Source organism: Petaurus breviceps, unplaced genomic scaffold, assembly GCF_028583685.1.
Source record: "Petaurus breviceps papuanus isolate PSGF00001 unplaced genomic scaffold, PetGlider_PUasm1.0 91041, whole genome shotgun sequence".
Taxonomy (NCBI): Eukaryota; Metazoa; Chordata; class Mammalia; order Diprotodontia; family Petauridae; genus Petaurus; species Petaurus breviceps.
The window spans coordinates 11,468,271-11,492,598 of record NW_027187400.1 but is presented as its reverse complement, the minus strand read 5'-3'; the positions used below and the strand labels follow the sequence as shown (position 1 = coordinate 11,492,598).

General features: G+C 43.9%; 1 protein-coding gene across 1 annotated transcript; it reads left to right on the top strand.

Moving 5' to 3' along the window:
* The first annotated feature begins 3,924 nt into the window (after positions 1 to 3,924).
* Positions 3,925 to 13,723, top strand: LOC138154294 (proproteinase E-like). Its single transcript, XM_069078920.1, has 8 exons — positions 3,925 to 3,964; positions 5,229 to 5,296; positions 6,082 to 6,179; positions 6,737 to 6,871; positions 8,765 to 8,901; positions 9,846 to 9,988; positions 11,617 to 11,769; positions 13,645 to 13,723. The coding sequence occupies exons 1-8, from the start codon at positions 3,925 to 3,927 to the stop codon at positions 13,660 to 13,662; spliced, it is 792 nt and encodes a 263-aa protein (XP_068935021.1). The 3' UTR covers positions 13,663 to 13,723.
* The last annotated feature ends 10,605 nt before the right edge of the window (positions 13,724 to 24,328 follow it).

The following is a 24,328-nucleotide window of genomic DNA, read 5'->3' as shown; positions in this document are numbered from 1 at the left end:
AGATCATTAAAAGGAAGTTTCATTCTGAGTAATGGGGGAAAAGAAGTGATGGACCCAGAGAAAAGATAATGAGTGTATCTCCCTGTAGCAGCAAGCACCCCAGCGTCCCCAGGGTGGCTGCCACCACAGGTTCTTAGATCTGCTTTGTTAAAGGAAAGAAACTCAAAATGGGTTAACAAGCTTACTTTAATCAGTCAAATATGTATTGTTTACCTAGTTCAGGGGAAAAAGGTCAGCACCCCGAACTTCAGAGTATACAGACAGAATTATCAAGACAGAGAAACAGATCAAGTAGACAGTTTTCAAACTGTCCGACCATTACATCCATACCCATCAACATCTGGGTTTTTCAAAGCCGAGGGGGGGCTCTCAACAACAGCTTCCCAGAATCCAGATGAAATCACAGAACACTTCTCAAAGTAAGCCCCAAAACAAAGCTACACATCAGGGCTTATATAGCCTTCTCCTGGCTCAGAGAAATATAACAACCTTATTGACTCACTGGCGAATCAAGAAGTATCTACTGAAAAACAAGCCTCCCACCTCAGGCTCCAGGTGCACTTTAGCCTAGGGGCAGGGAAGATCTTTAAATTTACATTCCCATTACACTCCCCTTTCATGGCAGAGGTGGGAGCCTGCTGGACCAGAATACCATAAACGTTATCTGACATGATTATGTATTAGATCTTTTTGCTTAATTTTTTGAGGGTCAGTCACAAGGGAGAGTTCGATATGGGTCAGGGTGAGAAGGGACTGATAGAAAGACAAAAGGCATCAATAAAATGCTTCTTAAACGAGAGTAATAACCTGACAGGAGAATGGCTAGGTAGTACAATAGATCAAGTGCTAGGCATGAAGTCAAGAAGACTCATCTTCCTGAATTCAAATCTAGTCTCAGAAACCTACTAGCTGTGTGACCCTGGGCAAGTGTAGCAGCAAGCACCCCAAGCGTCCTCAGGGTTTGCAGCTACCACAGGTTCTTGGATCTGCTTTGTTAAAGGAAAGCAACTCAAAATGGGTTAACAAGCTTACTTTAATCAGTCAGACATATATCGTTTACCTTGTTCAGGAGAAAAGGTCAGCACCCTGAACCTCAAAGTATACAGGCATAATTATCAAGACAGAAACATCAAGTAGACAGATTTCTAAACTGTCCAACCATTACATCCATACCCAGTCAACATCTGGGTTTCCACATTCTGGGTTTTTCAAAGCCGGGGGACTCTCAACAACGGCTTCCCAGAATTCAGATCAAATCACAAAACACTTCTCAAAGTGAGTCCCAAAACAAAGCTACACATCAGGGCTTATATAGCCTTCTCCTGGCTCAGAGAATGTAACAACCTTATTGACCCACTGGCCAATCAAAAAGTATCTACTGAAAAACAAGCCTCCCTCCCCAGGCTTCTGGTGCACTTTAGCCTAGGGGCAGGGAAGATCTTTAAAATTTACATTCGCATTACAGCAAGTCACTTAACCCTGTTTGCCTCAGTTTCCTCATCTGTAAAATGGACTGGAGAAGGAAATAGTAAACCCACTCCAGTATCTCTGCCAACAAATTCCTAAAAGGGGTCATGAAGACTCAGACATTACTGAAAAGCAACACGACCTCACCTTCCCTCCCTTCTTCCCTGTCTCCTGCCTTTCTCTTTCTTCTGCCTCTACCTCCCTCCTCTTTCCCTAATAAAAATCACAGGTGCTCTGGATCCAGGGCTAGGGAACAGATCAGAGCCTCCAAGCTGATCAAACAAACCCAACCATGCGTCCGGTCTGATAGGAGAAGTGAGAAGGCCAAGCAATTTTCCTCCCACACTCAGATTTCATCACTATCTCTGGGTTTACTTCATGTTTTCCCCTCTACCTGTTTTATCAAGGACCCGTCTTCCCCATAGGCTGACAGAGTGTGCCTCCCCATGATAGAATTTGATCAATTCCATCCCCCGCCCCAAATGTCCCCCTCCTTGTACCTGAAGTTACATGATTAATGCTCCATAACAGGAAGTTAAACACTACCCTCTCCAAAATATTCTCTTAAAACCAGAAGAGCCCTCGGTTCTTTTTTAAAAGTATTTTATTTTTTCCCCCATTAACATTTGTTTTTAAAACTTTGAATTCCAAATTCTCTCCCTTCCTCCCTGCCCCCCCCACCCACCATTAAGAAGACATGCAATTCTATGTAAGTTATATGTGTGTAGTTATGCAAAACATATTCCTAATAGCCACGTTGTGAAAGAAAACACAGACAAAAAAAATTCAAGAAAAATAAAGTAAAAAATAAAGTACGCTTCAGCCTGTATTCAGACACCATCAGTTCTTTGTCTGGGGATGGATGGTGTTTTTCATCCTAAGTCCTTCAGAGTTGTCTTGGATCATTGTATTGCTGGGAAGAGCTAAGTCCTTCATAGCTGATCATCGCACAATGTTGCTGCTACTTTGGATCAGCCCATGTAAGGCTTTCCAGGTTTTCCTGAAGCCATCCTGCTCCTCATTTCTTCTAGCACAATTGTATTCCATCATAATCACATACCACAATTTGTTCAGCCATTCCCCGATTGATGGGCATCCCCTCAACTTCCAATTCTTTGCCCCCAGAAAAGAGATGCTAAAAATATTTTTGTCCCTGTTAGTCCTTTTCCTTTTTGCTTTTTAAAGGGGAAAAGTAGGGCAATGGGGGTTAAGTGACTTGCCCAAGGTCACATGGCTAGCAAGAGAACCGATTTGAACTCAGGTCCTCCTGACTGCAGGGCTGGTGCTCTATTCACTGTGATACCTAGCCACCCCCTTTGCTTTTTTTTTTTTTTATCTCTTTTGGGATACAGACTTAGTAGTTCTATTGACAAATCAAAGGGTATGCATGGCTTTATAGCCCTTTGGACATAGTTCCAAATTGCTCTACAGAATGGTTGACTCAGTTCACAACTCCACCAACAGTGCATTAAGCCTCATTTTTCCCACATCCTCTCCACCATTTGTCATTTACCTTTTATGTCCTATTAACCAATTTAATAGATATGAATTATTACCTTGGAATTGTTTTAATTTGCATTTCTCTAATCAATAGTAAGTTATAGATAGCTTTACTTCATCTGAAAAACTGATCATATCTTTTGATATTTATCAGTTGGAGAATTGGCCCTTGGTTCTGTAGCTAAGTCCCCAACACCTTAGAGATTCCAGGAACCACAGAGATCTCACAGAGAACCTAGTCCAATGGAGGTGAAGATCATGGTTAGTAGCAGGATTAGAGTCCCTGTTTCATGAGAAAACTGACAGGGATACAGAGGGCAGAGTAGTCAAAGAACTTGAAATCCCTGGAAGATGTCGAAAGGGTCCATGGATCTTGACTCCCCATTCCCCATTCCCAGCTCAGAATCATTTTTGTTCTTAATTTTAACAAAAATGTTTATTTTGAGTCCCACCTTTTCTCCCTTTTTCCAGCCCTCCCCCACCCGTTGAGAAGGCAAGAAATATGATATCCATTCTACATGTGAAGTCTCACAAAGCATATTTCCACATTGTGGAAAAAAAAAGGAAAAGAAAGTTAAAACAATATGCTTTGATCTGCAGTCAGAGTTCAGCAGTTCTCTCTCTGGAGAACATTTCTCCTCATGAGTCCTTTGGAATTATTGGGTGGGTTGTTGTACTGAGCAGAGCTCAGCTCAGGTTACTATGGGTCTCCAAGCCAAAGTCACCTGGCCTCTGGGTGCCTGGGCCCTCTTTTGGGTATTCCTGGGTATTCCCCCACCTGTTGCACCAACACTGGTCTCAGCTCCTCTGGCCTTGGCTAGCAGGTGATATTCTGGGAACGTGTCCTCATCCCCACCAGGATACCTCACCTTCCTGCTTCAGCTGATATGGGGAATTCTATTTAAGGTCCCTGTTTTGCAGCCTTTTCCTCAATTGCTATTGAAACAGCCAGACAGAATGCTCAAGCTGCTGGTTACCCTTCTGCTGGTGGGCCTTGGTGAGACCCCTGACCCTGACTCCCTGACTCCTTTCTGTTCTAGAAGGTGCCAAGAGGGGACCCAGAGGTCCCCCAGAGAGTGCCTTCCTCCCTTGGGTCTAAAAAGCATCCAAATTCTTGCTCCTTTGGTCAGCAGGGGTAACTGTGAGGATGAGAGTAGTTTAAGGGTGGGCAGCAAGGGGTGATAGGTCAGCCTATCGTGTTTGAGCCAGCAGAGAGGATGATGCGTATGCCTATCCTAAGGGTGGGCCATCAGTGAATGGTAGGCATGCTCAGGTGAAGGTTGAGCCAGCAATGGCTGATAAGTATGTCCAGTCTAAGGCTGAGACATAATTGGGTGGTGGGTACGCTCTGTCTATGGTTAGAACAGTGGCGGGGGGAGAAAGGAGTTCAAAGTCTAGACAGTGGAAGTTGGAGAATTCTGCCATTCCCATGGAAAAATTCAAGGGCAACTGGGAAGCCAGGAAGAGAACAATGCCATAATTCTACAGGATTATTTAAGCAGGGCAAGAAATAGAGAGTAGGGGTATGGCAAAGTCCTGGATATGAGCCCAGTCTTGTTTTGCAGATGATTAGAGAGTGGAGGAGGTTCAGTGGCTGGAGGGAGCCAGGTATCAATTGCCATGAGATCAGGGGGCATGGGGAGGATCAGGAGAGGGGGAAATGCCTAGGAGCTGGCCACTGGCTTCCCGTTGTCTTCCCCAATGTAGTCCTCTCAGCATGTTCGCTAGTGTTTGTCGTGGTCAAGGAATGTGCCATAGTTGTTGGCACTCCCCGCCCCAGCCCATACCACTGAACTATCAGGTCAGATTTGGTCTCACTGTAGGGCCAGGAAAGTGGTGAGATGGTCATAGTAATGATGTGAGGGCAGTGCCAGGGACGATTCAGTGATGAGGAAGGCATGTTAATAATAATAGTTAACACCTGTATAGCACCTATGACATGCCCGGCAGTGTGCTAAGCACTTTACAAATAGAATCTGATTTGATTCTTACAACAACCCTGGGAGGAAAGAGCTCTTATTATCCCCATTTTACAGATGAGGAAACTGAGGCTAGAAGAGGTTAATGACTTGTCAGGTAATATTAGTAATATTGCCAAGGATTATATGTAAACCACCTCCTCCCTCAGACTGGGAGAACCCTGAAGGCAAAGAGTGGCCTTTCCTTAGTTTCCTCATCCCACCATTCCTGGTGCCCAAACTTAATCCACATTTCTGCTTACCTCCCAGGCTGATATTCTGCTTGTCTGCTATTCTCTCTAGCCTCAGGCTACCATATCTCCCGTGTGGTGAATGGAGAGGATGCTGTGCCCTACAGCTGGCCCTGGCAGGTAAAGACAAATCACCCTGAGGGTGGCCATGACTCTGTTGCCGAGGTGACCGGAGTCAGTGAAATGAAATGTTAAAAGAAAAAAATTGTGCAGTGTCTATTGGCTCATAGCCCTCTGTGAGGTGGAGGGGTGGGAATACAAAGACAAAATACAGAAAGAGCCCCTGCCTTCAGGGGGCTTACATTCTGCTGGGTCAGACAGAGTGGACAGAGCTAAGGAAATCCAAGTCATCTGAGGAGACAGTGACTCCCAGCTGTGGGAGAGATCAGAGAAGGCTTTGGAAGGAAGAGACATGTGAACATGTGCCTTGAGGGGAGACAAGGATTTTGAAGGTTGGAAATGAGCTCTGCCCTCGACTGGCATGGCAATGAACAATCATTCACGGGCGTAGAATATACCAGTTGGTAGAGGAGATATTGGTATGGGATAGTTCCTTTGGCATAGCATGGGCACAATGGGGTACCTGGGCCTGGTCACTCTGGACAATGTTATCACTTGGTTTACTGAGATCAGGGATGTGAAGACACGTGCGCACACACACACACACACACACACACACACAGAGTGTAATAGTGACACGTGAAGTATAGCATTATCACATACAAACATCTTCTAGGTCGCTGACTCTGACGCTCACACAGAGAGATGCTGACCAGTGTCCAGGTGGGAGGGGGATGGAAGAGTCTTCCTGGAGTAGCTCAAAGCATGCCATACAGCTATGAGGCGTGGGGGGCCCGCATGGGGGTCAGGCTAAGCTCAGGCCTCTTCTTGTCTGTGTCCCACAGATCTCCCTTCAGTATGAGAGTAATGGCACCTTTTACCACACCTGCGGGGGCAGCCTCATTGCCCCCGACTGGGTCTTGACTGCTGCCCACTGCATTAAGTAAGATTCCTTTGGCCTCCTGCCCTCCCCTGTCTCTGACCCCACCCATTCCTCATTCCTTTAAGGCTCTCAAGGAAGCAAGCCTGGGAAAGTAAAAAGTGGATTCAAATCCTGGTTCTGGTCCTTGTGAGATAAGTGTCCACTTACTTCCCCTCTGGGGCCCAGTTTCTTTATTTGTAAATTGAGGAAATTGAATTTGATAGTCATGAGGATAATAGATCTAGAACAGGAGTGAGGAACCTGTGGTCTCCAGGCCACATGTGGCCCTCTAGGTCCTCACAAGTGACCCTTTGACTGAACCCAAACTTAACAGAACAAATCCCCTTAATAAAAGGATTTGTTCTATAAAACTTGGACTCAGTCAAATGGTCACAACAAAGGTCCTAGAAGGCCATGTGTAGCCTCAGGGCTGAAGGATCCCCACCCTGATCTAGAAGATGATATCACCTGAAGTTGTTCCTAGTCTAGGGTGGCACCTCTGGGGTGGGGTGGGGGTCCCTGCTGGCTCAGAGGCTTCGTGGTGGAGCTGACCCTTAGCTTTTCTTCTGGCTTCCCAGCAAACTCCGCACATACCAGGTGGTTCTGGGAGAGTATGACAGGTCCGTGAAGGAAGGGGAAGAACAGGTGATTCCTGTCAACTCTGATGGCCTCTTTGTTCATGAGAAATGGAACTCCAATTGTGTGGCCTGTGGGTAAGTGGGATAGCCCCACACAGGGCAGAAAGATCTGAATTTGAATCCGTACTTAGGTGCCCATTAGGAAGTCACCTTTAGGGGCGGCCAGGTGGCTCAGCGAGAAAGAGCACCGGCCCCAGTGTTGGGATGACCTGTGGATCAAATCCGGGTGCAGATACTTAGCACCACACCCAGAAATAACTGGCCGTGTAACCTTGAGCAAGTTACTTAACCCCGATTGCTTAAGAAAAAAGAAAAGAAAGTCACCTTTATCTTCTCTCTGTCTCAGCTTCCTTATCTTTAAAATGATAACAATAGCAGAACCTACCTCACAAGAGTGAATCATAAGCAAAGCAATTTTCAGACCTGCAAATGCTAGTTATAATAATGAAATAACACACAAGGCTGTCCCCCCCTCTCCTACCACCCCCAATTCATGCTTGGAGAGTTCAGTCCCTCAGAGGCGGAGAGGGGACAGACACAAGCAGCCCTCAGGGCTGGTGCAGCCTTGGAGGATCTACCTATGCCCTTAGAGGGGGGGCATTATCCTTTCTTGTCCTTTCTTGGACTCGGTTTCCCCAGTGCTCATATTCTTCCTGGGTGTTGCCAAAGACCTGCCTAAAGAACAGTCTATTTAGGGACAGGGACCTGAGTCAGAGGAATCATAAGATCACAGGATTTTGAACTGGAAAGCACTTTACATCCTAGGAGGCAAACATGGTGGGGTGGAAAGAACATTGAATTTGGAGTCAAAGATCCTGGGTTCAAATCCTCCCTTTGCCGCTTATTATCTGTGTGACTTTGAGCGTTTCTCTTGGCCTCAGTGAGATGTGGATGGTTTTGAAGTCTGTTCTAACTCTAGGTTTCTAACCCTAATCCAACCCCAGCATTACTGCTCACAGCCTGTAGGATCCTGGGAAAATCACTTTACCTCCTAAGCCTCATGGTGCTTGTCTGTAAATGGAGAGGGGTGGACTGGAGTAAGGGTCTTAAACTTTCTTGTGTTCTGGACCCCTTGGACGGTCTGGGGAAGCTCCCAGAACCCTTCTTTAAATCATTTTAAGTGCATAGGATTACAGAGGAAATCAATGTCATTGAAATGTAGTTATCCAAATATCTTTTTAAAAGTTCAGGGACCCCCAGGTTAAGAACCCCTTGGACTAGATGCCCTCAATTTTCCTTCCACCTCCAGATTCATCAATCACCAAGCATTTATGAAGCACTGAGTATGGGCCAGGTGCCATGTTAGACTCTGGGGATGCAGAGAACAGGAGACAATCCCTGCCCTCAGGGAGCTTACCTGTTGTGGGGAGAGACAAGATGTACATAAAGAAGCCTAGAGAAATTACCTGTAAGATAAATGCAAGGTAGACTTTCCGAGTAGAAGCTGAAGCATCCAGGGAGGGCCATAAAGGCTGCAGGTGGAAGGTATCACCTGAGGATACTGGCAGGAAGGCCAAGAGGTGGAGGGATGGGGGGAGGGTGTGGGCAGAGGCCCAAAGATCCCATGGTGCTAAATGACTTCCCTGATCTCAGCCTCAGTCTGCTTCTCTCTAAAATGGGGGTAATAATGGCACTACCTACTTCACAGGACTGTGAGGGAAGTGATTTATAGACCTCAAAGGGCTATGGAAAGGTGAGCTGTTTTAGGAGGGGTGTGGGAAGAAGTCAGGAAGGAGGGTGATAACTGGGCTGCTGTATCAGGGCAGGCTGCAGGGAGGAAGCCTGAGCTGATCCTCAAAAGAGGCAGGATTGAGAGAAGGGCGAAGAGGCTGGAAAGGAGGAACAAACTTGGGCTGCTTGGGGAGTCCAAAGTGGGTCTGCCTAGACTGGCTTCCCCCATGGCAGTGCCCTTTGGAAGAAATCCTCCTCTCTGGTCTTCACTCAGCTTATTTCCCCAATCTGTTTCAGGAATGACATTGCCCTTGTCAAGCTCTCTCAGAGTGCCCAGCTCAATGACAAAGTCCAGCTGGCCAACCTCCCCGAAGCTGGTGCCATCCTGCCCAATGAAGCACCCGCTTACATCACTGGCTGGGGCCGCCTCTACAGTATGGCTGGGCTCTGGGGGAGGGCTGGCAGGGGGCCTGAGTGGGGAGAGGGTCCAGCAGGGCTGCCGGGGGGCTGGGGGAGCTGCCCTGGGGAAAGAGAGGAGCCAACGACAGTAACAACAATACCTAGCATTTATCTAGGCACTGTACTCATGTGAGGGGCCCTGGGGAGAGCTGCCTTTGGGGAAAGAGGAGGATTGTGGGAGCTGTTCAGCTGTATGGTCATGTGCTTGTCTGTACCCCACGAACCACATTGTGCTTAGGGTTTCTTGGCAAAGATACTGGACTGGTTTGCCATTTCCTCCTCCATAAAGGGGAAGACCATAGCATAATAATAATATTAATACTTGACATCACTATAGAGCTCTAAGATTTCCCAAACTTTTTATGTATCATACGATTCTAACAACAACCCTGGAAAATAGGTATTGTTATCATTTCCATTTTGCAGATGAGGAAACTGGGGTAGAGGATCTGAAGGGCTATCACAGGGTAAAGGAATTTGATTGATAAGACTGTAGCTTTAAAGCTAGAAGGGGTCTTAGAGGCCTGTCTGCATCATTTTTACCAGTGAAGAAATCTGGGCATATAGAGAGATTAAGTGATTTGCCCAAGGTCATATAGCTAATAAGTTTCTGAGGCAAGATTTGAACCTTGGTGTCCCTGGTCAGTTCTCTAAAGATAGTAACTATTAAGCTTGAGGGCAGGGGCTTATATCTGAGTTTACTCCCCTAGTCTTGACTTTTGAGCTCTCAAATGTTCAGTTATGGGGGTGGGTCTGGGTTGGGATCTAGGACTTCCTGTTTCTCTGTCTCTGTCTCTCCCTCTCTCCTCCTCTCCTGTCTCTATGTCTCTTTCTCTCCTGTCTCTGTCTCTCTCTATGTCTCTCTGATCCCCCAGACACACCTAACTGTCTTTCTCCCCCAACCCCACCACCCCTACAGCTGGTGGACCCCTCCCTGACATACTGCAGCAGGCCTTGCTCCCTGTGGTAGACTATGAACACTGCAGTAAGTGGGACTGGTGGGGCTTCTCCGTGAAAAAAACCATGGTGTGCGCTGGAGGGGACACTCGCTCTGGCTGTAATGTGAGTTCTGGGCCTCTGGAGGAGGGGCCTTCTTTCTGCTGGCTCTGGGTGGCACCCCCTGGAGAGGGTGGGTAGTGGGGAGCTTTGAATAAGAGGGTAGTTCTACTTGGGAATTCCCCCTCCTGAGTCCACTGGACCAGCCTTCCTAGGGGTCTGCCCAACCCATCACCCCTGACTTAGGGCACCAGTGCTGGACCTTGGATCTGATCCAGCAACAGGCCTGCCCTAAATCACTGCCATGTCCCCTTGACATATCAAGAGAAGGATCCACCCCCATTAGGATAAGGAAGATGGAAGTCCCAGCTGCCTTCTGTCTTTCCTTGTAAGATGGATAGATAGCTGGTATCCTAGAAAGAGCATTGGGGTTGGAGGCCAACACCTGGGTTTGCTTCCCAGAGATGCTATTTACTCTCTGGGATATCTTGGGCAAACTATCTAAGGCCTCTGGATCACAGTTTCCTCATCCATAAAATGAAGGTCATGTGTTCTCTCTAAATACTGTCCCCTCATCAGACCCCATCTGGGGTACTGTTTTCAGTTCTAAGAATCACACTTTCCCAGGGACATTGACAAGGTAGAATCCATGGAAAGGAGAATAACAGTGAGGGAAACAGAGGCCATGCCATAGGGATATCAGTTAAAGAAATTGGAGCCATTTGACCAGAAGAGAAAGGGAGTGGACATGCCAGCCATCTTCAAAGACCTAAGAGTCAACACGGAGAAGAGGGATTAGGTTTATTCTACTTGTCCCCAGAGGGAAGAACTAATAATAAGTTTAGGATTTAATTTATTTAAATGAAATAATCTAACTATTTAATTGAATAATAAATTTAGAGAATTTAATAATAAATTTAAAGTTAGAGCTAGGGATCTCAGAGGTCTTTTAGGATGGCCCCTTCATTTTATAGAAGAAGAGCCTGAGGGCCCTAGAGATTAAGTGATTTGACCAAGCTCATAATAGCCTGTAAACATCAGTCAGTCAACAAGTAATCAGGAAGTGCTTACTATATGCTAGTCATTCTGCCAAGTTCTGGGGATACAAAGACAGGCATAAAACAAAAACAACCAACCCCCCCCCCAAATTGCTGACAGAATATCAGAGGTCATATTTGAACCCAGGTCCTCTGACTCTGAAACCAGACTCCTTCCATTCATTTAACCATTGGAAGTCACTGAAGGGCATAGATTGGGCTGCCCCCAACAGAATGGCCTAAAGGCCTTAGAAAGGGGAGAGTTCTCCATTACTGGAAGTTTTCAACTAGAGACTGGACAGCACCTGGTGGGCTCATCTTAGAGGGAATTCCTTTTCTTTCATGAACTGGATTCTTACTCTGAGAACACTTCCAACTTTGAAATTCTGTGAAAAAGTCATTGATCCCAGACTTAGGACTGTGATGCAGGGATCCCCAGCCTTCCTACTCCTTCCTCTAGACTCTGCCTCCTGTCACTTAAACAGATGAGTTTGGAAAATATGCAACTGTTCCTTACAACCCAAAGGCAGTGAGGTTTGGGCCTGGGACATCCCCAGAAGCTCAGAGGTCATAGCTCCAAGAGCACAGGAATGGAGCTAACCTGCCATCACAACCTCTCTCTGCCTAATCAGCCCCTGTGCACTGTGACTGTTTCAGGGTGACTCTGGAGGCCCCCTCAACTACCAGGCTGACGATGGCAGCTGGCAGGTCCATGGCGTCACCAGTTTTGTCTCTTCTCTTGGCTGTAACACCCTAAAGAAGCCCACAGTGTTCACCCGGGTCTCAGCCTTCAATGACTGGATTGAAAAGGTAGGAACTTAGGGGAGGGGGCAATTAGCCTGGGTTCTCTGCAGAGGCTGCTGTGGGAGGGGAGGGGTGAGAGAAGGATCACAGAACCTTAGAGTTAGAAAGCAATGCTATATTATGGAAAAATCTGGCTAATGGAAAGACTTCAGTTTGGGGCCTGGTGAAATAAGTTAATTCATAAATTCATAGAGGTTCGTCTGTCAGTCAGTTAGTCGATAAGCATTTATTAATCTCCTACTAGATGTTAAGCACTGTGCTAAGCACTGGAAATACAAAGAAAAGGCCAAAAGCAGCCCCTGATTTCAGGAGCTCACATTCTAATGAGGGAGACAGCCTACACCTCACTGTGTACAAATGAGATATAGATAGGTTGAATTGGAGAGGATCAGTAGAGGAAAGGCCCTCACCTTAAGGAGGACCAGGAAAGACTTCCTGTAGGAGGTGAGATTTGAGCTGAGACTTGAGGGAAGACAGGGAGATGGAGATGAGGAGGGAGGGCATTCCGGGCATGGGGGACAGCCAGTGGAAATTCCCGGAGTCAGGAGATGGGGGTCCTTGGAGGAGGAATAGCAAGGAGACCAGAGTCATTGGATGGAGGAGTATATGGTGGGGGCTGGGAGGGGTACAAGGTGTTAAAAGACTGGAAAGGCAGGAGGGGACTATGTTATTAAAAGCCAGGACACCTGATTGACTGCAGGATTATGAATTTCTTGGCTATAACAGCCCTTGAAGTTACAGAAGGGCTGTGATCTGAGAATACTTACATAGGGGAAATTACTTATTCAAATATTGAAGTAATAATAGCCAGCATAGTCCTTCACATAGATTATCTTGCCCAATCCAAACAACAACCTGGGGAGGTAGGTACTCTTATCATGGCCATTTCACAGATAAAAGAAACTGGGGCTGAGGCAGACTAGGTGACTTGCCCAGGGTCACACAGCTAAGCAGGTGTCTAAGGCAGGATTGGAACAGAGGTCTTCCTGACTCCAGCTCCCACACTCTACCCACAGGGCCACCTAAGCCCTTGACAAAGATTGTCTCAATGAATCCTCACAATAACCCCATGAGGAAGATACATTAGCAATGATCAGACTCATTGTGTGGGAGAAAACTGGGGCTCAGAGGAATGGGCACTCAGCTGGTTAGAAGCAGAGGGGGGACATAGCCCTGCTCTCTCCTAACTCTACATTCTGTGCTTTAACCACTGCACTACCTTGTTACCTAAGAAGTGACACACATTGAAGGTGGTTCAAAAAGGGCTTTATGGAAATTCCAGGATATTAGATCAATGATGCATCACTATGGGGATATTTGGGGGACAAGTTACATTGGGATGGATTTTAACTGGCAATTCGAGGCATTTATGTTTTATTTAGACCTTTTGGTCTCAGGACCCCTTACCACTCTTAACAATTCCTGGGGATCACGAGCTTTGGTTTATGTGGGTTATACCTATCAATATTTACCATGTTAGGAATGAAAATCTTAATATTATTATGAAAGTAGTTTTTTATCTTGTGGATCCTCTAGAAGGTTCTTTGAGGGTCCCCAGATCCTACTCTGAGAACTGTTGTTAGAGGCAGTAGGGAGCCCTTGAAGATTCTTGAGCAGAGCAAGGAGAAAGCATACTGTCCCTCAGTGCTTTGGCAGGGAGGGATGTGAGGCTGGCTGGCTAGAGCACTGGGCTGACCCAGAAGATAGCAGTTCAACATTGTCAAAGGAGGCCTGCATTTAGTTGACTTGGGCTTCTTAGTACTTATATGGGTCTTTCACCTTTCTGGGCCTCATTTCCTTCATCTGTAAAATGGGGGGAAGGCTTGGAAGAGATGTTCTATAAGGTACTTTCCCTCTCTAAATCCCATGCTCTCTTTACAGATCATAGCAGAAAATTAGGAGGACCCAGGGCTGGCTGGAGGGAGCCCTTTCAACAGCAGAAATAAAAACACCTTGGAAAGTGACTTCCCGTTCCTCTTTTTTGTTGTTCTCTGCCTCTCTGTACTTTTTCCTGTTTTATTCCGTCCATCTGTAATAACCCCAGGCCACTAGATGGAGCAGTGGATTGGACACTGAACTTGGAGTCAGAAAGACCTGGGTTCAAATCTAGCCTCAAACACTGATTAGTTTTGTGACCCTGGTTAAGTTACTTAAATTTGTCTTCCTGTTTCCTCATCTGTAAAATGAAGATCTTAATATCACCTACCTGCCAGGATTATTGTGAGGATCGAATGAGATAACTGTAAAGTGCTTAGCAGAGTGGCCGGCACACAGTAGATGCTTCATTGCCTTTCCCCCTTCCCTGCTTCAGCCTTCAACGTCCCTGAAGACTTGAGTCATTCCCAGGTGACCAGGTTCCTTGGGAATTGCTTGTGTTTCTTTTTTAGCACATTGCCCTACCTCCCTAAAAGGCTCCCAACAATATTGTGCCCCAGCTCTCCTGGAGGGACCAGAAATCAGCCCAAATTCATGACTACCATTCAGGACGAGGGGAACGTCTGCTGATGGGGGGAGAAGTGCTTCCCATATACCTGGTGCCATGCTGGACTCTGGGGAGGGAATAGTCACCATTATAATAATATAGTTAACATTTATATTGCACCTACTATGTGCCAAACACGTGACAATTACAATCTCACTTGATCCTCAAAACAACTCTGTGAGGTAGGTGCCCTTTATTGTCTCCATTTTACAGATGAGGAAACTGAGGGAAAGAGGTTCAGTAACTGTCCTAGGGCCAAACAACTAGTAAATTTCTGAGGTTATGTTTTAATGTTTGTCCAATATGAACAAGTATAAGATATTAATTCATTCATTCAGTCAACAAACATTTACTGAACAACACACACATATAAAATATATTGTTGGGCATATATATGTTGAAGGGTATGTAGATATGGGTGTATATCTATGTATAAACACACTCACAAACACATACACTTCAGTACTAAGTATAGGGCCTTTATATACATATATAATTGTCCAGTCATTTTTCTGTCTTCTCCAACATTTCTTGACTCTTGCCCTAAGCGCTGAAGGGTCCAGAGGGATGAATATGATAAAGTCTCTGCCCTTAGAGACACAACTCACAGAATCTCAGAAATGGAACAGACCACAGACCAGCCAGTACCTGGATAAAAATCTCCCTTATGATGTACCCAATAATGCTTATACAGCCTCTGTTGAATGATTCTACTGAAAGGAAACCTGTTACCTCCCAAGGGCATCCCCTTCCATCTTGGCACAGTTCTAATTGTGAGTAGACCCTACACCTAATAGTTAACAGTTGGAGAAAATTTGAAACTCAAAGAATTGTGGTAATGAATCTTGTAAACTAAAAGTAAACAAATTAATAAAGAAAAAAAAAGATTCTAGGGGTAAGCTTGTGGGGAGCTAGTCTCCTAGTGCTGTAACTCACAAGCCCCCACCAGTGTACTTCTCTTGATCAGGCAGTATGCATACTTCTTAGTAAAGGCATTTTTACTCAAATGGTGTAGCAGAAACAACATTTAAAAAGAATTTATCCAAAGCATCCTCTCCTGCAACTACACATAGTCTGTGGGGTGGGGAAGAATGGGCACAAACTTACATTACACTGATAGTGAGGCACACATAGCCAAGGCAACTCACAACTTTAGAACTATAAGGTCTTGGTATCCTTTCTTTTGCTAGAGCAGAGATTCTAAACCTGGTGTCTGCAATTTGTTTTTAAACATTTTGATAACATTTCAGTTTAATTGGTATCCTTTGTGATATTATGTATTTTATTTTATTCATTTAAAAAGATTGTTCTGAGGCTTCACCAAACCACCAAAGGGGTTCATGACACACAAAAAGGTTAAGAACCATGCAGTGAATAGAGCACCAGCCCTGGAATCAGGAGGACCTGAGTTCAAATCTGACCTCAGACACTTAACACTTACTAGCCGTGTGATCTTGGGCAAGTCACTTAACCCCAATTGCCCTGCCTTCCCCCCTCCAAAAAGCCAAAAAAAACCCAATTAGGAATTGAGGGGATGCCCATCAATTGGAGAATATCCAAACAAGTTGTGATATATGAAAGTGATGGAAAACTGTTGTGCTATAAGAAATGATGAGCAGGCAGATTTCAGAAAAACCTGGACTTACATGAACTGATGCTGAGTGAGGTGAGCAGAATCAAGAGAACATTGTACACAGTAACAGCAACGTTGTGTGAACTATGATTGACTTAGCTCTTTTCAGCAATGCAAGGATCTAGGATAATTCCAAAAGACTCCTAATGGAAAATGCCATCCAGATCCAGAGAAAGAACTTTGGAGTATGAATGCAGATTAAAGCATACTATTTTCACTTTCTTTATATTTTTGTTTTTTTTCCTTTTGGTCTGTTTCTTCTTTCACATGATTGCACATATATAAAAGTTTATTGTTTTAAGGAGTGAGGAGGGAAGGAGGGAGAAAAATTTGAAACTCAACATTTAAAAAAATGAATGTTAAAAAATTGTCTTTATATATAAATGGAAAAAATAAAATACAATTTAGAAAAAAATAAAGAAAAATTAATGCATGTTAAATTGAGGGAACTTGGGCTCAACTAAATATTTATTTAGCATCTGCTGTGTGCAGAGTGAAGGGCTGAGGGAGACAGAAAGATTAGATAAAACTCAAGCCTCATCCACATTGAGTCTGATGGGTACACTGAGTTCTAGTAAAATGCCATGAGTTGGAATGAGAAAGAGATTATAACCAGCCAGGAAATCCAGGAAGACTTCCTGGAGGAAGGGTCATTGGCCTACTTTGAAGTCCTGGGGCTTTTTGGGGATCTCTTCAGCTCCCATTGATTCAGCTACCATCTCCTGCAGGTGATTCTCAGATCTACATATCCATCCCTCACCTCTTTCCCGATCTCCAATTCTGGGTCACTCACTGCCTTTTGGACATTTAAAATGGAATGTCCCATAAACATCTCAAATGAGACATATCCAAAGCAGAACTCCAATATTAACAGATATAAGATATTCATTCATTCATTTATTCAGTCAACATTTACTGAACAAAGTACATATTATACCTTGATAATATATGTTGTTGGGCATAGATAGGTTAAAGGGCATATATATTTTGTACCAACTGTGTAACTTCGAGCAAATCATTTAAACTTTGTTCCTCAGTTTCCTCATCTGTAAAATGGGGATAAAATTATGCCTCTCTTTAAGGATTGTTTCGAGGATCAAATGAGATAGCATATATAAGTTTCTTAACAAATCTTAAAGTCATTTTGTTATCAATAACAAAAGTAGAGTATAGTCTATATTAGAAAGGTTGTGAGAAAATAAGGTTCAGGGGCAGCTAGGTGGTGCAGTGAATAGAGCACTCGCCCTGGAGTCAGGAGGACCTGTGTTCAAATCTGGCCTCAGACACTTAACACTTACTAGCCATGTGAACCTTGGGCAAGCCACTTAATTGTCCTGCCTTCCCCCCTGCAAAAAAAAAAAAGCAAAGAAAAGAAGGTTCAGTAGTACATTGTTGGACAGGTAGGTGGTACAGTGCCTAGAGTGCTGGGCCTAAGGTCAGAAAGACTCATCTTCCTGAATTCAAATTTGACCTTAGATACTCCCTAGGTGTATGACTCTAGGCAAGTCATTTAACCCTGGTTGCCTCAGTTTCTTCATCCATAAAATGAGCTCGAGAAGCAAAGGGCAAACCAGTCCAGTATCTTTGACAAGAAAATCCCAAATCAGGTCACAAAGAGTTAGACATGACTGAAACAATTGAACAATGATAACAAAGTTCATTGTTGGTGGAGTTGTAAAACAGTAGAACCATTTGGAAAAGCAGTTTGGAATTATGCAAATGAAATGACTAAAAGTCCATTGCATTTGACCCAGGAATTCCATTCCTAGGCTTATACTCCAAAGAGGCTATTGAGAAGAAAAAAGTCCTTGTGTAAACAAAAAATTGTGATAACAAAGAATCACAAAGAAATTAAATGCCCATTGTTTGTGGAATGGCTAAAAACATTGTAGCATAAATTAATAGAATATTATTGTGTTGTAAAAAAGGAAAGTGAATTCCTAAGGACTTATGATGAAAAATGCTATCCATTTCTAGAGAAAGAATTGATGGAGTCTGAATGCAGATTAAAACATACTGTTTTTACTTTATTTTTCTTATTTTTTTTGTCTATTTTCTTTCACAACATGACTAATATGGGAATATGCTTTGCATGATGACTACACATGTATAACCTATGTCAAATTGCTTGCCTTTTCAATGAGAGGAGATGGGAGGAAGAGAGGGAGAGAATTTGGAACTCAAAGTTTTAAAAGAGCGAACGTTAAAAATTGTTTTTACGTATAATTGGGAGAAAATAAAATATTAAATAAGAGTTTGAAAAAATTTTAACATTAGTAATGTGATTAATACAGAGAAGCATTAATATATCTTCATGAACTGATGCAGTGAAGTAAGCAGAGCCAAGAACACAACATACACAATGATCACAACAAGGGAAATAGAAAGAACTACCCCAAAATGATCAAAAGTGAATGTTGGAAAATTACAAAGAACAAGCCTAAGAGATAGGAGAATTCACTCTCACTCACACAGGGGTGCCTCTATCTACGCCATGCTTTCCTATGTTTGTGATGGCTCACAGTAGGACCCTACACCTGGAATGTATCTCCCCCCAACATTCATTTGTCAAAATTCCACCCCAGACTATAAGTCAACAACTATTGATCAAGCTCTCACCATGGACCAAGCCCTAGGCTAAGAGCTGGGGATGCAAAGAAAGTTGAGAACATAAAAAAATATGGTCTCTGTCCTCAAGAAGCTTATACTCTAATGGGCAAAAAACTAGGTGAATATAAGGTATAGATGGAGTCAACAGAAGGCAGTCTATCTTTGAGAGAAGAGAAGTATGGGTGTGTGAGTGGTGTGACAACTAAGAAAGGCCTCGTGTAGAAGGTAAAATTTGTGCTGATTCTTATTTTTTGGAGGCAATTATGATCTGTAAAGAGAGCATAGGATTTAGAGAGGGAAAGTACCTTACAGAACATCTCTTCCAAGCCTTCCCCCCATTTTGCAGGTGAAGAGAATGAGGCCCAGAGAAGTGAAAGACCCATATAGGTACTAAGAAGCCCAAGTCAACTATATCCAGGCCTCCTTTGACAATGTTGAACTGTTGTCTTCTGGGTTAGCCCAGTACTCCAGACAGCCAGCATCACATCCCTCCCTGCCAAAGCATTGAGGAGCAGTATACCTTCTCCTTCCTCTGCTCAAGAATCTTCAAGGGCTCCCTAATGTCTCTAACAACAGTTCTCAAAGTAGGGTCTAGGGACCCCCAAAGAGCCTTCTAGAGGGTCCACAAGATCAAAATTACTTTCATAATAATATTAAGATTTTCATTCCTAACATGGTAAATATTGATAGTGTGAGAGATAGCAAAGGGTTAAATTTCCAGAGACCTTAGAACAAGGTAATGAAACTTAAAGGAAACAACACTAGCCTTCTTCTCATTGGTTGCCCCCTCCCAAAAAAATTTGGTGTGTAGATATGCATAAGTAAGGGATTGAAGGATGTTTCCTTCTAATTGGGTAGAAGGGTCAAATGAATAATTATGATAATAAAGGATTGTCAACTGTAACTCTCATTGGCTGTCTCCAAATTTGGTGCATAACCAAGGATTGGAAAACACCTTCCTCTGACAGGATACTAATTCACAAATCATTTTGGCAATGAAGGATTGAGATTGCTTTGTGTTGATTAGTTTGAGATTGTAAACCCACCTCACTGGCCAATGGTGAGACTGGACAGGGGATTGGGCCAGGTTAGGATTAGGATAACAGAAGCCTGGGAGCTTCTGCAATTTTCACTCCCTGGCAGATGCTGCTTGACTGACAAGGGCTGTGCCCTATCTCATGAGAAAGTTTTCTGACTCAGACTCCAATTTTAAAAATCTGCCAGTGGTTTCTATCCCACATAGTTTTGGTGTGTTGGCTGGGAATCCTCTCGAATTGGGGAAGGGTCTCCCTGACCTGGACTGATCAGCAAGGATGCCCCACTGACAAATTTTTGATGATCCTCAACCTACTTTTGGGGAGACTTCTGAAAAGAAAGGACCCGAAGGGAGACTGAAGTCTAGAGCAAAAGATGTTCAAAGGGGGAAACGGAAGATTACTCATGAAGACAGAAAGTAATTGTGGTCACTTAAGTCTGTGCATAGACCCAGACAAGGTTTTATGGACCTGGGTGACTGGATGGGTTGAGCCTTGAGGGTTGAGGAGATCAGGAGACCTAACATATGGGCTGCGAAAACTCTGAGGAGAATGTCTCTGATGAGGGTTTCTCTGGCCAGGTGACTTTGGCTTTGAGACTCATAATATCCTGAGCTGAGCTCTGATCAATCCAACAATCCACCCAACAATTTCAAAGAACTCATGAAGAGAAATGCTCTCCATCTCCAGAGAGAGAACTGATGAACTCTGGCTGCAGATCAAAGCATATTGTTTTTAACTTTCTTTACTTATTTTTTTCTGCAATGTGGCTAATGTGGAAATATGCTTTGTGAAACTTCACATGGTATAATGGACATTATATTTCTTGCCTTCTCAACAGGTGGAGGAAGGCTGGAAAAAAACGGAGAAAATTTGGGACTCAAAAACTGTGTTAAAATTAACAACAAAAAAATGATACTGAGCTGGTAATGGGGAATGGGGAGTTAAGATCCATGGACCCTTTTGATGTCGTCCAGGGACTTCATGTTATTTGATTAGCCTGTCCTCTGTCTCCCTTTCAGTTTTCTCATCAAACAGGGACACTAATCCTGCTACCAGCCATGCTCCTGTCATCCCATGGGACTAGGTTCTCTCTGAGGTGTCTTCCAACTCTGACACTCCATGCTTCCTGGAATCTCTAAAGTTCTCTAGACAGGTACAGAACCAAGGGCTATTGGGATATTCTGGAGAGAGCCATATTTACTCTAAAGTTATGGAACATTAATCACATAACCTCCTACACAAAGAGGGGAGCACTGGGAGGGGGGCATTGATCAGATTATATCATGGGGAGGCACAGTCTCTCAAGCCTGTGGAGAAGAGGAGTCCTTGATAAAACAGGTGGAGGGAAAGACATGAACTAAACACAGAGATATTGATTAAATCCTAGTGTGGGAAGAAAATTGTTTGGCCTTCTCATTTCTCTTATCAGACAACACACAGGTAGGTTTGTTTGATCAGCTTGGAGGCTCAGATCTGTTCCCTAGCCCTGGATCTGGAACTGATTTTTGATAGGGAAAGAGGAGGGAGGTAGAGAGCAGAAGGGAGGGGAAGGAGAGTCAGGTTATTTTGGTCATGCCTGACTCTCCATGACCCCATTTGGGTTTTTCTTGGCAAAGATACTGGAGTGATTTGCCATTTTCTTCTCTAGCTCATTTTACAGATGAAGAAACTAAGATGAACAGGGTTAAGTGACTTGCCCACGGTCACCCAGATAGTAGGTATATGAGGTTGGATTTGAACTCAGGGAGACAAGTCTTCCTGATTCCAGGCTCAGTACTCTATCCATTGTACCACCTAATAAGCATTTATTGAATTGAATTGAATTGAAACCCTCTGCTGACCCCCAGTGGTCATATGGTGTCAGAGCACTGTTCCTAAGCAAGTATAGCCCCTGGCACAAACCCCTTTACAGACCAGAACTCCCTGATAATCAGGTGCTACCCCAGCAAGCCCCAGCTTCAGCTCTCCTGTCCATTGGTCTAACTTTGGGTATCTTGCTAGCAATTACTTTTGAAGCCTGCTGATTAATTCCTTTTTATTTAATTTTTTGCCCATTAGTCATGTTGTGCAGAAGAATCAAAACAAAAAGAAAAAACCATGAGAAAGAAAAAAAGAGAGAAAAGTGTATGTTTTGATCTTCATTCAGACTCCATAGTTCTTTCTCTGGTTGTGGATAGCATTTTCCATCATGAGTCTTGGAATTATCTTAGATCATTGTATTGCTGAGAAGAGCTAAGTCTACCAAAGTTGATCATCACACAATGTTTCTATTACTATCTACAATGTTCTCCTGGTTCTGCTCGCTTCACTCAGCATCAGTTCATGTCAGTAGTTATAGGTTTTTCTGAAGTTCACTTGCTCATCATTTCCTATGGAACAATAGTACTCCATTACATTCCTATACCACAACTTGTTCAGTCATTCCCCAATTGATGGGCATCCCCTCAATTTCCAGTTATTTATCACCGCAAAAAGAGTTGCTATAATTATTTTTGTACATGTGGGTCCTTTCCTCTTTTTATGAGTTCTTTGGGATACAGACCTAGTAGTGGTATTGCTGGATCAAAGGGTATGCACAGTTTTATAGCCTTTTGGGTAGAGTTCCAAATTTTGTTTGAGTTCTCTCCAGAACTGTTGGATCAGTCTGTTGATCAATTCCAATGAAAAATTGCATGGAGATCCAAACAGGTCCTGTACAGGTACCAATTCTTCCAACACGTATGATGCATTGTCATGAGCCTGGCATTCACTCCTTTTGGTAAGCATGCAACGTTGTTGACTAGTTTTGATTACAAAACCTACACCAGTTTCACAGAGCCTCCCTTTGTGGCTGCTACTCCTGAAAATTGTGGATCCAGCTCCAGCTTCAGCAAGCTTTGCCAGCCTTCTTTCACTCAGAGCTGCTATGTGGATGAGTTCTGAGTGGTGAGTTTTCTTGCAACAAGAGCTGTTTGTCTTTCAGGTCTACTGGATTTTGTGTTGTCTATAAGTGTGAGCACATTCCATGTGCTGATGGTGAGTGGAATTATCTTTGCAAAAGTTTTTGTACATTTTTTGGTGTTTCAACCTGCAGGGTGAGATCCCCTCCTCCTGCAGTAAACAGGCCAAGGTTCGGTGAAGGAGACAATTTTTAGGCACTTTTTCTAACCCCTTCCTCATTCCAGGAGGTGAGAAGTGCAGTCCTTCAAAAAGGTGCTTAAATACCCAGGGGGCTGCCAGTGAAGACTGCTGCTTCAGTCCAGTGAGAAGACAACATCATGGCCTGGACCACCTGTGTGCAGGGCTGTGACTATAGCTCCCTGTGTATACACTACTCCTGTTCTGTCACTTGCCGGTCACCACAGGACTTCAAGGTAGGGAAAAAAGGTAAAATGGTATGGATGGTGTCTTTTGACTTGTGCATAAATTAGATTTAAAGGAGGCAGAGTTGCATGAAGCAGTTGGCCTCACTCTCTCTTTTTGAGTCATCAAAGTCCAGTGGCAAGACAAAAGTTAGGACAACTGGCCATGGTCTGGGATGCAGTGGATGGCCTTGACGTTTTTTATGTCTGACCAAGCTCTAAGGACTCCACAGTGCCTCCTTCAGCTGCCTTCATAGACATTGGGACAAACTGTTTGCATCTACCCATTGTACCAGGATGTTTTCACATGCCTGGGATAGAATTCCCCCCCAAATCACTGAAGGGTTTAAGACCCCTCAGTTACGCTCAGCCTGGCTAGATCATCTGCCAAAACAGTTTACTGGGGTGTGGCTGCTGTGCTTGCTACAGCTTTTTGGAGCCATGTGTGAGAGTTGGGTAAATTAGGTGACTTTAAAGATCTGTGCAGGGATGGCTAGGTGGCACAGTGAGTAAGAGTGTTGGCCCCAGAGTCAGGAGAACCTGAATTTGGTTCTGGCCTCAGACACTTAACACCCACACACATACACACACAAAAACTAGCTGTGTAATCTTGGACAAGTTACTTAACTCCAATTGCCCTAAAAAAAAAAAAGATCTGTGCAAACACCATAGATACTAGTCTTCCCTGAACACACCTTACAACTGGTATCCAACCTAATATAAACAGCTAACAGATATAGACATGGAACCAAAAGCCATTCCCCAATAGATAAGTGGTCAAAAGATATGAGCAAATAGTTCTCAGAAGAACTGCAAACTATTCTCTGGGGTACCACACTACACATATCAGATTAGCTAACATCACAAAACAGGAAAATCATAAATGTTGGAGAAGATGTGGGAAAATTGAAACACTAATGCATTATTGGTAGAGTTGTGAACTGATCCAATCATTCTGGAGAGTAATTTGGAACTATGCCCAAAAAACTATAAAACTATATATACCCTTTGACTCAGCAATGCCACTTCTAGATCTGTATCCCAAAGAGATCATAAAAATGGGGAAAGGACCCAATAAAATATTTCTGGCAGCTCTTTTTGTGGTAGCCAAGAATTGGAAATTGAAGGGATGCCCATCAACTGGGGAATGGCTAAACTAGTTGTGGTATATAGATGTAATGGAATACTATGGTGCTATAAGAAATGACAAGTGGGCAGTTTTCAGAAAAACCTGGAAAGACTTACATGAACTGATACTAAGTGAAGTGAGAGGAACCTAGAGAACATTGTACACAGTAATAGCAACATTGCATGATGACTGACTGTGATAGACTTAGCTCTCCTCAGCAAAGCAAGGATCTAAGACAGCTCCAAAAGACACAGGATGGAAAATGCTATCCATATCTAGAAAAAGAAGTGATGGAGTCTGAATGCAGATTGAAGCATACTATTTGCTTTCTTT

What these genes read in the sequence shown, in the direction of transcription:
- LOC138154294 (XM_069078920.1), top strand. Translation starts at nt 3,925, where the DNA reads ATGCTCAAGCTGCTGGTTACCCTTCTGCTGGTGGGCCTTG. An exon ending in CCTTCTGCTGGTGGGCCTTG is followed by an intron (nt 3,965 to 5,228) that starts GTGAGACCCCTG and finishes TATTCTCTCTAG; the next exon opens with CCTCAGGCTACCATATCTCC. An exon ending in TCCAATTGTGTGGCCTGTGG is followed by an intron (nt 6,872 to 8,764) that starts GTAAGTGGGATA and finishes AATCTGTTTCAG; the next exon opens with GAATGACATTGCCCTTGTCA.